We start from the raw sequence: 17,637 nt of genomic DNA, 5'->3' as shown, positions 1-17,637 counted from the left end.
AAAAAAAAAAAAAAAAAAAAACCAAAAAACCCCATGATTTACCTGCATAGGTTTGGTAAGCGGATCCATTCTAACTAAGTAAACTTCCAAAGTGCGTTCTTTTTTCATGGGCAATGGAAGTGTCAAGTAACAAAAAGGATCAAATGTTACTGAAATCTTAGCACACTCAGGACAAACTAAAGTTGATTTGAAAAGGCCATGAAATATATCTACTATGATAGAATCATTTCGTTTTAAATGGTTTTCCCAGGCTTCTTCGGCAACTACCTACAAGGATAACAGACACAAATTAGAAAGAGGTTATCACAAAATTATAACAATGGTGACAATAAGATCATGAAATTTACCTTATCTGGCCTTCCATCTGCATCTTTTAATTGTATATATGGTTTTTTCCTAATTCTATTCAAATCCTCATGTAATCCATCTAATAGGAAAGCTAATAGTTCTTGACAGTCTTGCTGCTGATATCCAGAGAACTGAGGTGCAAAACGTCCTACCTGTGTCTGTAAGAAATGCAGAACCATAAAATCAGTTCTAGGAACAGGATTGATTTTTAAAAATATGTACAATAGATTCTCATTATTCATGGATCCCACATTTGTGAATCTGCCTGCTTGCTAAAATTTATTTGTAACCCCAAAATCAATTCATGGCCATTTGGCAAAAAATTTGAGTCACCTGGTATGCATGTTACCAGCTGGGGTTGAACAAGGTGATGCTTTGGCTTGTTGTTTCAGTTCTGAATCTATATAAACAAGTGTCCTTTGTAGTTTATTTAGTGTTATGTTTTTTCACATTTTTGTTCTTTTTGTTGTTAATTTCAGTATTTAAAATGGCCACTAAACGAAGTACTAACATGCTAGGCTAGTGTTCCTAAATGCAAGAAAGCTGTGATGTGCTTTATGGAGAAAAAGTATGTGTTACATATGCTTCATTAAGACATGAGTTATAGTGCTGTTTGCTATGAGTTCAGTGTTAAGGACTCAACAATATATATTAAACAAGTTGTTTTTAAACAGAAACACATGCAAAACAAAGTTATACATTATCTGGTTGACAAAAATGTTGTGAACAAAGGCTTGGAGGAATCGAACCCTATATTTTCCCTAGGAGTAATGGTTCAGTACTTGTTATTTCAGTGTTTGTGGCAGCTTCACGGAACATAACTCCTATGAATAATAAAAATTGTATACATGAACAACAGGAATATATATGAATTATATTTTGTTTTGCATTCCTAGTAAGCACTCAACAAAGCTTATCTGGGACAAAATAGATCAACACATGTAATCCTTATATATAAAAATGTATTTATCTTTGCTTGGTCATAGATTTCATTGTCATTAATTGTTGTTTCACTATTTGTCAAAGGATTTTCCAGATGTTCTTAATTCTTAGCTTTAGGTATTCCTATTGCCTCCTCCTCCTATAAATGTCTGGTAGGCAAGACAGTAAGAGGCAGGTTCTCATCCTTGCTGTATTACCACATAAAGATAATTATGTATCTGAAAGCATTTTTAAGATAACTACTCTAGGCTCTCACTTAGTTTTTATGTGCAAAAGGAGGACGAGTCTTATAGAGATAACAGAAACATTAATGTTCATATTCAATTTTCCAAATCTTTGCATCACTAAGTATTTTCTTTTTTGGATGAGACTGAAAATAAATCTAATAGTATGAATCATCATGTGACAGAAAAAAGTCACATAAATCAAGAACCTATTTACACATAATTTTAAGACAGAAAATCTACCAAAACAAAACCAATTAGAAAGATGGGTAAGAGCTGAGAGACAGTTTGTCTGGACTAGTACATCCAAAGTTTAGAATGTTAAGGAAGACAAATACAGAGGTATTTTGATTTGCTGGTTGTTTTTTATTTTCTAAGAACTAGTATATAGCTAATAAAAAATGTTGTCTAGTAGATGTCCTATATCAATGCCATTTAAATTACTTGTATAAATAACAACTTAAAATTGCTTATTCTCTTTACAAGTTTAAAATTTCTCAAAGTTTCACCTATAAAGTAGAAATTTTTTAACAACATAAAGCTAAATTTCACCCATAAAGCTTAATTTCAGCTCAGTTCTTATTTGAACAATAAATTCCTTGATAAGTAACAAGTCACACATGTGAATAACCTTAAAAGTTTAAGAACCATATTGAAAGTACAGTTAATTTTTAGTGCTTGGTTTGCAGACAATTTTCATTTTGATAATTTTTCAAATTCATGACTCTCAAAGTAAAATGGGTTCTTAAGAGTTCAGTAACATGCCCAAATTTAGTCTTTTACATTTGTATAGAATATTCACGTAGGTTTTCCAGAGATGTACTATATTCCAAAACAATTATACAAATGCTCATTGCTGTCTCTATAGTCATTCTTCTACCACACCAGTGTTTTTCAACATTTTTTCATTCTCCCCATCCCAGATTTAGACGTAAAACAAAAACAAAAAAACAAAACAAAACAAAACGGATAAAACTCTTCCATATCCCTCCCACCTAAATTTTATACCACAGATATATTGTATATCTATTTATGTACTGTGTTCCTTTGGAGGGCCACAAACCATTGTAATAGCTACTATTTTCACTCCCCTACCCCAAGAACCAACCTTTGTACCCTTGTAGGTGCCCTTGCTAAAATGCATTTATCACACTAACCTTAAAGGCTCTTGGGGTGACGTAGCTAAACTTTCCAGACCACATTTGCTTGATCAGTTCGGCATAAGATTTAGCTATTTCACCTCTCATTCCTAAGGGATTGTCAAAATTCAGTTCTTCTTGATACTTATCATTGAGGAAATACTCAGTAAGTGGAGGTGTGTTGCTCAAACACTGCAAAAAACAAAACATATTTTCAAGTAAAAGTAACCATACTTCATTTTTCTTAAAACACATTAAAATGAAGAGAGAAACAAATTGATTTGCTATAACACATAGAGAACATTTAAATGATGGTTCCTTGCACTAATAACTGGTCAAATAAACACTCAAATGATGTACTCAACTATTCATTTCCCAAATTTCAAAATAATTACTTATAATAAATAAAAATGCTAATATCTGCTGCTGTAAAGTCTGTATCAATTTTAACCACAGCAAACTACCTGGTAACTGGGAGAGAAGCTCAGTTTTCTTTCCTTCTTTTACTTGATTGGTAGAAATTATGGATTGTCTACTCATCCCAGGCACCTGCAAATTAGCCTGAGTAGGTAAAAACTGAGATAGAGTGCAAGCAAGAAATTAACTTAATAGAGGTATTTACTGCTTCCATTGTCAATTATTTTTCATGAAAGTGCAGCCTTTAAACCTTCCATTTGGTCAACCATTTTTAGAAGAGACAGTACAGATTACTTGGGCCTGAGAAAACGAACTTTAGTATGTGAACTCTGGTAAGTGTGTTCTCACTTCCAGCTCTTCTTTAATGTCATAAACGATGCAATTTTCCTTTATGGCAAAATAAAAACTATAAACAAGTTAATTGTCTAACTCTTTCCAATTCTGAATTAAATAATTTCATATTTAATATAAAACAGATGGCAGAAGTACAATTTTTCCACAACATTTTATCTCAAGTTGGAATAATTTTAAGGTGACGATCCATATGATTTGACCTCAATACAAACCCAGTACTATCAACTAGATGTCTATGATATGCAATGACTAACACAGACATATGGTCACGTAAGTAAATTTTTTTTTGCTGTAGGAAGATATTTGTGTTGGAATTAAGTGGCAAGGTGCTGCAAGGAAGCTAGTTGCTTGCATAGAAAATAGTAGAAACTCACTTTTATGAGAGCCTGGGTTCAATTAATGCAAATCAAAGTTTTTTGAAGCTTGCTTATAGTCATTTGTATTAAGTTAGATAGGTTTGGTAGCTGTGAAAGGTTCAGTCTGTTGAATTCATACAGATAACTTATATGCCATAAACTATGACTATATACTATGCATTGTTTAGCTAAAATTTCAAAATATGCAGTCAACGTTTACTTAGTTTTTAAAAATAGTTATGGTACTCAATTTTGTGGTTTCAATTATAAATCAACATGTTTACTGAAGTAGCCAATAATATCTATTTAGAAACTTTCTATATAATAAAAATAATAATGTTTATTATAAATTGCTAGCCTGGCCCCTACCTCAAGGCAAAAGGGAGAACCGGTTATAATACCATGGAATTTACGATTATATTATTCTTAGGCAATGAAAATAATAAAAACAGCTAAAACGTTTGGAGTGAGCTATATAGGCCTTTAGAGTCATATACATATTTTCAGCAGAACTTTTTAATATATGTGAGCAAGAGAAAGAGAGGTATGCTACAGTGTAGGAGGCAATTAAGAGAAAGGATGCTTCCCTAACTTTCTACCTCTTAGATCTCAACCTATCTCATAATCTTATACTCCTTTTGAGTTTCAGTTTCTTTTCTTCTTTTGTAATATATGTCCTTTTAATTATAAACCCAGCACTAGAGGGAGGTCCAGGCAATTTAGAATGGTAAATGGCATCACTTAGTATTATCTGATTTAGTACAAAATATGAGCAACATTAAATAGTCAGACAAAGGAGAGGTCAGACAGGAATTTCCAACAATTATCAATAGTTTTCCACTTCTTATATTTGATCAGCTCAGGGTTATGCTAAGAATATAACATTCCATTATTGTCTGTTAATGCAATTATATAAATAACCTAATTTACAAATATCTCAAAAGAACCAAGTTGCGCAAACCTGAGTAATTCACTTTGTTATTACTGAATTATTCACACATACTCTTATCTTGGAAAGAGCTTACAGGTGTAACTGAACATTTTTTAGCTTTCCAACAGTATCCAGAGTGATCTCCCTAAAATGTACATCTCATCACGTTGCTTCCTTGCTATAAATCCTTTAACGGCTCTCCCTGCTTACAGATTGGAAGCCCAGATTCTGAGAAGGGTCTGTCGTTTGCTCATCTATATAGCCTCATCCTTTGTCAATACCCTTTTCTTTTCAACTCGTCCAGCTTTATTTAATTAGTCATTCCTCCACATGTTCTCTCACTCTGAAAGTTTGCAACATTACTCCATCTACTTGGAAATGTACTTTTCTTTTTTTTTTTGGCCTTACTAACTTCTATAAATCCATCAAGATTCTAGTATCCTATCTGGGAAGCCTCCCTTAGATTTCCTTATAGTGTTTTCTCCTGTATGTTTCCTTAATGCTTACTGCTTACTTTTATTACAGCACTTATCTGATAATATACTGTAACTTTAATTTTTAGTTTGTTTTGCCAAATGAACTGAGACCTCCACGAAAGCAGGTACCAGGGTATTCTTATTTATATTGCCAGCACTGAGCACTATGTCACCTGTCACTGAGCATGTTCACAATAAATGTATTCTTACTAAAAATATCTTTGCCTGTACTTACTAATGCATTTATCCTCTTGATTTTTACTCTTTTCCTTCAATGTTTGGCATAGGGAGGTCAATAAATTTTGTTGAATGAAATACTATTAAATGGAGGAAAATATATTTGTAAAGAATAATCTCAAAAATATCTTCAAGCAATTCTACCTAAATGCTAAACCGTAAGAAGGGCAGTATCTATTACAAATCTTTCTGCCCCTTTGTCTGATTTTTCATTCAATCAACTATCTGCTTTGTAAATGATCCTCTGCTTTGATTTTTAAAAACTCCTTGAAACAGAGACCAGCATTTATTTTCACAGTGATACATGCTGGTTTCAAACTGAGTATAATTCACTGTTAACAAATAACAGCAAAACACAAATCATTTTAATGATAATTTGCCTGTGTTATCTGTGAAGATATCATAACCAGTATTTAAATGTAAGCTATTTAGTCCTAAATGGGCCCAAATAAACATTCTATTTGTTGAACATATATTCTAATAAGTGACACTTCCTAACAAGTTGTATAAACACATATAAATACATAAATTCAATAGTCAATATAATTGTTCTACTAATACCCAAATCATATTAGTTTAAAAACTAAGATGATGTCTGATGTTTCTCCCTCATAAAAATACCATCCTTTCCACCCTCATCTTGAAAATATCATTAGGAGTCAATAGTTTCATTTTATTTTTTGTTTTGAGATGGAGTCTCACTCTGTCATCCAGGCTGGAGTGCAGAGTCACAATCTTGGCTCACTGCAACCTCCACCTCCTGAGTTCAAGCAATTCTCCAGCCTGAGTCTCCCCAGTAGCTGGGATTATAGGCGCCCACAACTGCGCCTGGCTAATTTTTGTATTTTTTGTAGAGACGGGGTTTCGCCATGTTGGCCAGGTTGGTATCGAACTCCTGACAAAAGGTGATCGGCCCGTCTTGGCTTCCCAAAGTTCTGGGATTACAGTTGTGAGCCACTGCACCAGACTATAAGTCAATATGTTCTTAAAATAGTATACAGACCAGTTAAAATATTAAAAGTTCTCATAATTTTTGGTAAATTTCAAGGCATAAATGGAAAAAAAAATCAAACAATTAAAAATATTGCCATGTTCCATGTGATGTTGTATCAGTATTCAACGTCATCATTCTGGTAGAAAAAAAAAGCGGTTTCTTTTTTTTTTTTTGAGATGGAGTCTCACTCTGTTGTCCAGGCTGGAGTGCAGAGTACAATGGCGTGATCTCAGCACACTGCAACCTCCCAGGTTCAAGCAATTCTCCTGCCTCAGCCTCCCAAGTAGCTGGGATTACAGGCCTGTGCCACCACGCCTGGCTAATTTTTGTATTTTTAGTGGAGATGGGGTTTCACCATGTTGGCCAGGCTGTTCTTGAACTCCTGACCTCAAGTGATCCGCCTACCTTGGCCTCTCAAAGTGCTGAGATTACAGGCATGAGCCATCGCACCTGGCTGAAGCTAGTTTCTTAATGTTGGTCATAATGTAGTTTGATTAGTAATTACTTTATGAAATTCATTATTTAACATTTTCACACGAGGCTATCTCAGAACATGAACATTTTGGACAATTATAAGAACACTAGTTACTTGGACTGGCTGCAATTAAATACCATGTTTTAATGAACAGAGATAATTTTCAGTCAACAATAATTTATTGTACATTTAAAAATAACTAAAAGAGCATAACTGGATTGTTTGAAACATGAAGGAAGGATAAATGCTTGAGGTGATGGATACCTCATTTACCCTGATGTAATTATTATACATTGAATTCCTGTATCAAAATATCTCATGTACCCCCTAAATGTATGCAGCTACTATGTAGCCATACAACTTTTAAAAAAATACATAAAATTAAAATAAATAATTTTATTAGGTCAGTAATGAAAATAATCAGTTCTGAAGTATCTATCGCGAAGACTCTTCTACTATAAAAAAAAAATTTTCCTATCAGATGAGACTATCCCAAAACAATTCTTTTCTTAAAGACATACATGTTTTAAAAGTCTTCCATATGTAGGTAGCAATAGAAAACTTTCCTTTTATCCTGTAAGACACTTTACTGAGTGATATATTATAATATGGACTAAAAATCAGATATGTGTTGTGCCTATGTGAATATCTCTACTTTCAATGCTTCCTGGACTATTAAACAGGACAAAACTTCCTGCAACAGGCATGGTTGTTCTTAATAAAAACTGAGAACATATATGAATGTATCATGAAACACAAAAGAGATTATATAAACAGTATTAGTATGTTATTGTTGTGGCTACTTGTAAGTTTTGTGACGTGTCTACCAGTTTCAAGCCATTTGGAGCTATGCCCCTGTTAATTTATTGGAGTTCAATTGCCTGACATTGACAAATGCCAAAACTTCAGTGTTTCAGGAGAACTAGATCTTAAAATGTGTCACTAATACAATAAGGTCCAAATATGAGGCTATGTGACTGATCATAAAACATATTTTTTAAGCCACATTTTTGTTTATATCACAATGGTACCTACAGTTGGTCCTAAAATTGGGTAGAATTGAAATATGTTAAAAATAAAGCAAGAGCCAGACTAAAGAAAACACTTGGTACTAATAGTTCCAATTTTAATGAAAAGAGAAAAGAAAAAAGTGTATATTAACAAGTCAATGTACTTATTAACTAGGCTTAAATATTTTGTATTTAAATATTTTAAATGCTCCTATGTAAGTTATTAGTACACAAAACTGACAACAGCATTTGAAAATTTAAGGATTAAAAAACTAAATTTCATATTTCATAAATATGAAAGTTTGGAGCTCACTAACCACGATAATAATGACTGGTTGGAAAATTTAGGACATGAGCTATTATGAAAAGTTGATCCATGAGTAATGATTAAAAAACTAAAATGCATGTTTAATATATGGTAGACTTTTGGAATTCACTAACTATGATAAAATGACTGTTGGAAAGTTTAGGACATGAGCTATGATGAAAAGCTGATCCATGAGCAATGGTAAGAATGGCTATTGTATGTGCAAGACAATTATTTAGTGAGAAGTGACTGCTAAGTGGTTTTGTGGTTTCGAACTGGCTTTGTGGTTCTCTACTTGTGCCTTCATATACATTTTATATGGGAAACTGCAAGTAATAAGAGTACTCGAATTTGAATCAGGCGTCTTAAGACATATTCCTTAGTTTAATGTATTGAGACTGCACGCACTCTTGCCTTTCTTAGAATATGCATCCCCTATAAGAAATTCCTATTTATTCTTAAACACTTACTTCAACATCTCTTCTAAATGTCATATCTTTCTCTGTGTATCAAGAAAGAATATTCCTTTCTCTGGGCTAACTTGATACCTCAAACTCAATTACACTGCACTTGAGAGCAGAGTCTATGTCTTATCCACCCTTGTACCTCAGGGTCTATCACAATATCGGGCACACTCAATAAGGTATGTGGAATGAATGGAAACTTGTATGATAGAAAGATTAGAAGTAGTCCTTAGAGACACTTAGAGCAGTGAGAAAAAACTTGACTAAAATGAGATCTGAATTGCACCCTGCTATAATTCGAATGCAGCTCAAAGTTCTCCATGTTCAAAAATAAAAGTCCAAATAATGCCCAAAAAGGTTTTCCTAATGAAGGAAAATAACCTTTATGACTTCCCCAGCAACTATCAAGATAAATCCATAAGTAAAAAGTATGCAAAAGAAATATGTTTGGCAATATATTTTTATGAAGATCATTTCCCCTGAATCTTCAACCTGGAAGCAGACATAAAAATTCTAAAAAGGAATTATTCTAAATAATCAAATGTCTCATCCAACGGACACTCTGTGATACGGTTTAATATATTCAGGCCATTAATTACACCCTGAAGAATTATTTATAAAAATATATGAATGGTTTATGCATTCTTTATTTAAGTATTAATTCTCTATTAAAAACTCTTTAGTTATAAATATCCTTCCTTAACCTAATATCCTAAAACTGAAATATTATGCAGAATATGATTTTCTTTTGTTATGTAATTACTTGGAAAGATGCAATGCATTGCACGTAACTTTTCTTTATATATACATGCACAAATTCTATTGCTCTTCTATTACTTTCAGAAAGTACTTCTACTAAGTATGTTCTGACTAATAAGCCTAATGTTTCTAAAGTCCTCTGAAAAAATATAACTGCTGCATGTAAGAGTCTCAATTTTGTATTTTGCTAAATTTCGACATCGTTTTTTATAAATTGATGAAGTCAAATAATGTTCTATTATATAACCAAATCTCAAGTCTTCAGTCAACATATTTTAGGAAATGAATAATTAATAGCCATCCCAATAACTTGTAATGCATTTGGAATTTCCCCAGTACCTGGAAAATAGCCAAAGTAATCCCCTTCAAAAAGAGAAAGTTGTCTTTTGTAATGCTGAATATGAACCACTCCCTTTCTGTTCAGGTGCTCCAGAAGCCCAATTCTCAAGTGATCATGTATGCTCACTATTTTAGTAAACCGGTAACTAGAACAGGAAAGAAAACAAACTTAATTTTTGATTACCTAAAGCTTTTGAGTTGTGTAACTCATTCTATAACTGATCAAAATGTAATACCACTCACAACCCTTAAAAAAATGGCTATACCTTCTAACTGACCAGTACTAAAAATAAAAGCCCAATCTAAATATAATAAGGGATTCATTCTTAGTTTGTTATGATTTAAAAAATAAAATAAAACCTGAAGTAATCCATGGTTAAAGTCATCTTGGAATACCCTCAAACAGTTTTTTTCTGGATTTTAAGGTTAGATGGAAAATAATTTTTAGATTTGCCATGTCAATTGTTTTCTAACTCATCATGACAACAGTATAAGCATTCTGAAAAGGTACTGTATGATTCCAAAGCAATCTACTAATATTGGGATATTGGCTCTAGTTCTGTAATGCTACATGAGTGAATAACATAGCAAAGTTTGAGGTAAACTCTTTCAATTAAAAACTACAAATATAGGCCTGTTTCTTCATCAAGCAGATTTTAAAATGATATATTTTAAGTCACTTGATGTTCTTATTTTGTTATATTTTTTCTAAGAAAGGTAAATCTCATTAAATTTGAGAGATCAATTCTGAAGATCACATAGTTTGGGAAAGCAAATACAGCTACAGCTCTGTTTTACTTTATATCTCCATTTTTCTTCAACTTTAAAAAAACAAACGTAGGTAAGCAAAATAGAAATGGATATAATTTTCCTCTTTTTTTTTTTTTAAGACTTTTAACTGTTTTTTTCCCCATCAGTGAAAAGAGAACTAGTATACTCTGCTTAAAATATTAAAATGTTAAATAAAAGTAGTTTTAAAAGCAAGGTTTTTGACCTGGACAAGTATGTTGTCCTAACACTTAAATATATATCATTAATCTCGTCCCTATGCTTAAGACATGAATAAAATTAAACTTCATTTAAAGTCCCCACTGTTGTCCCTTCCTTCAAATTCTATGGCATTTCTTCTTCACATACTATTTGAATTCAATGAAGAATTATCAAAATTCTACGAAGTACAAATACTGATACTGATGGGAAACATTTTGTTGGCCAGCAAAGAAATGTCAATCCTTTTTTGCCCTCATCTACATAGCACCAAGGAAGGAGAATTCTAAGTTTGTCAAAAAGACTACCCTATTACTTGCAGTGAGTAAATTCTGTAACTAGAGATGTCAATGTTAAAAAAGCCATGATTATATGACGACCATTAATTTTCATATTGAAAGCCAAAAAAAATATGGATAGAGGATTCACTTATAACACAGATAAAAGTGGAAGTCTCTGTGATAATTATTTCACCAGCAAAAAGGCTAGAAGATTAGGATAAGTTGTTTTTAAATAAGGTTTTGAAACTATTAATACTAGATTATATCAGCAGTTGTCTGATTTCATTATTTTATTTTAGTAACATGCTATTCATGAATTTAAAAAAATTTTCATGTATTCACTTTATGGGAAGTATGCTAAAACCAGAAGGTTCTAATAACATTAAGAAATGTTGGTGTAAGTTACATTTATTTTAAAGAATGGAAGCTTAAATGGAAGAATTGAATGGAATTCAATTTTAATGTTAAGTTACATTATTTCCTACCCCATTAATAATTCAAAACTGGCTCACAATGAAATTTAAAAGAATTAACTTTTTAGGCAAGCAAGACAGTCAAAGGATTTATGAAAAAATGGTTCTTTATAATGTTCAGTAAAGAAACAATTTTGAATAAATAAATATTAAGCATTGTATGATTTTACTAATCTAAGTCTTAGTTCTTCTGCAAAGGCATACAGGAAGGGACAATGGAATTTTTTTTTTAAGTTTATTGATTTGTTACATTCTTTAAGAGAAGCAATCAAGCCATTTTTGTAATAAGAAAACTTTAAATAATTGTCCAACAAATATTTATTAAGAGATCATTACTTTAAGAGTCTCTGTAAGTATACCAATAATGTTCTAAAAGAATTTTTTTCCTATCATTCACTGTGAAATATTTCAAGGAACTATTTCCATGGTGGTGCTGATATGATCTGCCCAGCTGTGACTAACATGCCAGCTCAATTCAAGTGCTATCCAATCGACTGCGTTTGCAGGACCGTATATGGTCCAAGAGTTATTATACATATATAGGTAGTTCTCTGACCCTTCAGTTGCAAGAAATAAATATATATTATGCACTATAATTCTTATTAAAATTACTGTGCTCTTTGGGAGTTCCAAATATTTCTGGTAAATAATCTTTTCTAATGCAGTGATTTGCAAACCATGTGTGTGAAAGGACTAATTTTAAATACTGAACACATTATTTTATTAAAATATATCTTGATGTACATTTTACTCATTCTTGCAACAGTTCTGAAAAGTAAATTTAGTAAGCGTTATCTCCTGTTTTAGAGCTGAAGAAACTAAGTCTTGGAATGGATAAGTAACCTGCTTACTCACATACACAGAAGAAAAGTTGCAGAGCTAATATACAAACCAAAATATTTCAGCTTGAGGTAGTTTTACCTCCTGGTGCTATTCCCAGTTTTCAAATGATTAGTTCCACAGCAAAATACACTTTCATCTAAATCTATATGGAAGATAATTTTCTATGTTTCTCAATGACCTAGAAGGCACTTCAGGTAGAAGCTTTATTGTAAGTGTAAAACTGCAATAATTACATGGAAAGGACTAATTTTGAACCGCTAGAAAACTAAATTAAAACACCATACAAAAAACAAGTCTTGCTTTTATTATTAAATTTGATTTAAAATTACCCTATCAAATTGCTATAGAGATTTTTGATCACTTACAATTTCTGTGCTTATTTTATTGTTGACCAGAATTATCTTGTCCATAGACACATTGTAAGAAACACTGTTCTAATGTGCTTACGATTATCTGGCACTATACTAACACTGAGGATATAAAAGAGAACCAAAGATAACCTCTGCTTTCACAATTCTCACCACATAATACGTATTTGTCCATGAGAAATGGATAGAAGAAAGAGGGAAAGTATGAAAAAGTCAAGTAGGGAGGCAGTAACAGTATATACAAAGAGTTTTGAAACAATCAATTCTAAGAATTGAAAGTAGTTTTGGCTAAAGAGGTAGACAGAATCCAGTTTGAATTTTATCCTTTAGGTGACGGGGCACAGGTTTTAAACACATAATAATTACATTTGCTTTATAAAACAATAAATTTGGAAGCAGTGTATTCAACGCATTTGAAGAGGACAAATGATGGAACAAAGATGACACAGATATATTTTGAGAGTTCACAAAAAAGATGCTTAAGAATTGAAATAATGTAATAGTAGGAGAGGAAAGGGCAAAATATGTGCTATATAAGAAGTAGAATGAACAGGACTTGGGGTAAGTCTTAGGTTTTTGACTTGGGTTACTGGGTTGTACCTATAAGAAAGTGTAGGAAATAAAACAATCAAGATTAGTGTAAGTTGGCATCTTGAGTTTAAGTTACATGTAGTTTAACTTGGCAGGAATATCCATTTAAGAGTTACACATTGGAGGGAAATTCAAAGACAGAGCATGAGACAAATTTTGGATGTTAGTATATAAATGGATGTCAAATTCTCAAAGGTAAAGGGAGTACAAGGAACCTAGCAAACAGGAGGTCCAGAGTGACCTAATCAAAAGCAATTTCTATAGGGTGGTGTGATGATAACAGTATTTGATATTTTTATATGTTTACATGTGCCAAGCACTTCCCAAGCACTTTATCTTCATTTTACAGATGAAGAAACTACGAAGTTTCTTATCCAAGGTCATACAGCTTATAAGTGGCAGAATTAGGATTTGAATACAGGCAGTCTAGTTCCAAAATCCATGCTTTGACCTACCATGCTAAGCAGCTGACAGGCTGTGGTGAGATAAGGACTAGTGAAGGGGAGACGGGAAGTAAGGGGAAAGCACAGTTCATCCTTTTCAAGGTCATGGGTCTCCCTTTCTCTACTTCCCATCTGAAAAAAATACTTGACTATGTATATATGCTGAAAGGAAGAAAGACAGTGAAGGTGAGGTTAAAAGTATAAAACAAGGCCAAGTGCAGTGTGGCTCATGCCTGTAATCCCAGCACTCTGGGAGGCCGGGGTGGGCGGATCACGAGGTCAAGAGATCGAGATCATCCTGGCCACCATGGTGAAGCCCTGTCTCTACTAAAAATACAAAAATTAGCCAGTGTGGTGGTGCATGCCTGTGGTCCCAGCTACTCGGGAGGCTAAAGTAGGAGAATTGCTTGAACCCAGGAGGCAGAGGTTGCAGTGAGCCGAGATCGCGCTACTGCACTCCAGGCTGGCGATACAGCGAGACTCTGTCTTAAAAAAACAAACAAAAAAATAAGTATAAAACAAAGGAAACAAGGGAACAGGTCTCAGAGATGGGAACAGGTCTCAGAGATGGTAACAGAGGCTCCAGGTATCATCATGACGAGACATATTTTTGGTATGTTGTTATACAATGAGACTACTGTAAGTATAAAAGGAAGCTAAATGTACATTTTATTCTACTATTAATATTAAGGATTTCCTTATTAAAAAAGTAACATTTTGGTCACAAATTTGTTTCATTTTAAAAACACTTATTAGAAGTCTTCTCCTGACAAAGTACAGAAAACGGCATTTAGAAAAGCCCTAGAAATTATTCATAATGCCTCAATTATGTATCAAATGTAGTATATAACAGAAACAGCATTATGTGATATACACCAAATCTGGTATATAATTGAGGCGTTAAGCATAAGCATTATATATTGCTCAAGATATTTTAGGTACTCCTCTTTTTAGAGCTGGCACATGTGTGAAAAAGCATCAATAGTTGGCATATGAAAAAATAAAATAAAATAAATCAGGTAGCAGAAAAAAAAAGGAAAAAAAAAAACCAGCTGGTATATAAAGGATTCCAATATTTTTTATTGAGTGTGTCAACAACGTGTTTTTGCTGTGGTTAAACAGATTTCTGATATGGGAATTTCTGAGGTGAAAAAATGTAGAAACTAGCATGAGCTATGTTTTAATTTGCATCTCTGGCAATTGTCTATTTTATGACCAAATGAACATATAAGTCATAATGGACAGTAATGTGCTCTAATAAATGAAATAAAAATGTGACTCAAATTTCACCTTCCTGATAAAGCCTCACTTATGTCCCAATGACTCAAAGAACTTTGCTTCTATGACATTTTGCTGATCACGTTTTCTATTCTATAACATATTATATCTTATTTATATGTCTTCCTCATTCACTAAACCATGAACTTCTAGAGGACAAGTACTGTCTTTCAAAATTGTGTATACCAAGGTCTAGAACAATGCGTGGCACATAGTAGAAACTCAATGGATACTTGTTGAGTCAGCCAAATAAATTAGCTACTAAAAACATGGAAAGGAACAAGTGGTACCAGCCACTGCAAAAACATACCAAATTGTAAAGACCATCAACACTATGAAGAAACTGCATCAACTAATGGGCAAAATAACCAGCTACCATCATAATGACAGAATCAAATTCACACATAACAAATATTCACCTTAAATGTAAATGGGTTAAATGCCTCAATTAAAAGACGCAGGCAAATTGGATAAAAAGTCAAGACCCATCAATGTGCTGTATTCAGGAGACACATCTCATGTGCAAAGACACACACAGGCTCAAAATAAAGGGATGGAGGAATATTTACCAACCAAATGGAAAAAAAAAAAAAAAAAAAGCAGGAGTTGTGTAATATTTGATAAAACATATTTTTAAACCAACAAGGATCAAAAGAGACAAAGAAGGCCATTACATACTGGTAAGGGGATCAATGTATCAAGAAGAGCTAATTATCCTAAATATATATGCACCCAATAAAGGAGCACCCAGATTCATTAAGCAAGTTCTTAGAGACCTACAAAGAGACTTAGACTCCCACACAGTAATAGTGGAATATTTTAAACATCCCACTGTCAATATCAGACAGATCAACGAGACAGAAAATTAATGAGGATATTCAGGACTTGAACTCAGCTCTGGTTGAAGCAGACCTAATAGACATCTACAGAACTCTCCACCCCAAATCAACAAAACATACATTCTTCTCATCACGTCATTGCACTTATTCTAAAACTGACCAAATAATTCGAAGTAAAACACTCCTCGGCAAATGCAAAAGAACGGAAATCGTAACAAACAGTCTCTCAGACCACAGTGCAATCAAATTAGAACTCAGGATTAAGAAATTCACTCAAAACCGCACAACTACATGGAAACTGAACTTGCTCCTGAATGACTACTGGGTAAATAATGAAATGAAGGCAAAAATAAAGATGTTCTTTGAAACCAATGAGAACAAAGACACAACGTACCAGAATCTCTGGGACACATTTAAAGTAGTGTGCAGAGGGAAATTTACAGGACTAAATGCCCACAAGAGAAAGCAGGAAAGATGTGAAATTGACACCATAACATCAAAATTAAAAGAACTAGAGAAGCAACAGCAAACACATTCAAAAGTTAGCAGAAGACAAGAGATAACTAAGATCAGAGCAGAACTGAAGGAGACAGAGATACAAAAAACCCTTCAAAAAAAAATCAATGAATCCAGGAGCTAGTTTTTTGAAAAGATCAACAAAATAGACTGCTAGCCAGATTAATAAAGAAGAAAAGAGAGAAGAATCAAATAGACGCAATAAAAAATCATAAAGGGGTATCACCACTCATCAGAGAATACTATAAACACCTCTACGCAAATAAACTAGAAAATCTAGAAGAAATGGATAAATTCTTGGACACATACACCCTCCCAAGACTAAACCAGGAAAAAGTTGAATCCCTGAATAGGCCCATAAAAAAGTCTGAAATTACTTTGGGAGGCCGAGGTGGGCGGATTATGAGGTCAGGAGATCGAGACCATCCTGGCTAACATGGTGAAACCCCATCTCTACTAAAAAATGCAAAAAATTAGCTGGGTGTGGTGGCGGGCGCCTGTAGTTCCAGCTACTTGGGAGGCTGAGGCAGAAGAATGGCGTGAACCCGGGAGGTGGAGCTTGCAGTGAGCCGAGATCGCACCACTGCACTCCAGCCTGGGCGACAGAGTGAGACTCTGTCTCAAAAACAACAACAACAACTAAAAAAACTCTGAAATTGAGGCAGTAATTAATTAGCCTACTGACCAAAAAAAAGCCCAGGACCAGATGGATTCAAAGCCAAATTCTACCAGAGGCACAAAGAAGAGCTGGTACCATTCCTTCTGAAACTATTCCAAACAATACAAAAGAGGGATTCCTCCCTAACTCATTTTATGAGGCCAGCATCATCCTGATACCAAAACCGGGCAGAGACACAACAAAAGAAGAAAATTTCAGGTCGATATCCCTGACGAACATCGATGCGAAAATCCTCAAGAAAATACCGGCAAACCAAATCCAGCACCACGTCAAAAAAGCTTATCCACCATGATCAAATCGGCTTCATCCATGGGATGCAAGGCTGGTTCAACATATGCAAATCAATGAAAATAATCCATCACATAAACAGAACCAATGAAAAAACCACATGAATATCTCAATAGATGCCGACAAGGCCTTAGACAAAATTCAACACCCCTTCATGCTAAAACCTCTCAATAAACTAGGTATTGATGGAATATATCTCAAAATAAGAGTTATTTATGACAATCCCACAGCCAATATCATACTGAATGGGCAAAAACTGGAAGCATTCCTTTGAAAACT

At 33.5% G+C, this 17,637-nt stretch overlaps 1 protein-coding gene across 1 annotated transcript in view; it reads right to left on the bottom strand.

Annotated features, from left to right (window-relative positions):
- USP15 (ubiquitin specific peptidase 15) overlaps nucleotides 1-17,637 on the bottom strand; it is a 151,145-nt gene that overhangs the window by 21,706 nt on the left and 111,802 nt on the right. The window contains 3 exon segments of the mRNA XM_017885689.1: nucleotides 43-267; nucleotides 348-506; nucleotides 2,672-2,845. Of these exon segments, the coding sequence (XP_017741178.1) occupies nucleotides 43-267; nucleotides 348-506; nucleotides 2,672-2,845 (558 nt within the window).

The sequence above is a fragment of the Rhinopithecus bieti genome, unplaced genomic scaffold (genome assembly GCF_001698545.2).
Source record: "Rhinopithecus bieti isolate Rb0 unplaced genomic scaffold, ASM169854v2 scaffold_14700, whole genome shotgun sequence".
Classification (NCBI taxonomy): domain Eukaryota; kingdom Metazoa; phylum Chordata; class Mammalia; order Primates; family Cercopithecidae; genus Rhinopithecus; species Rhinopithecus bieti.
This window is presented reverse-complemented; position numbering and strand designations above follow the sequence as displayed.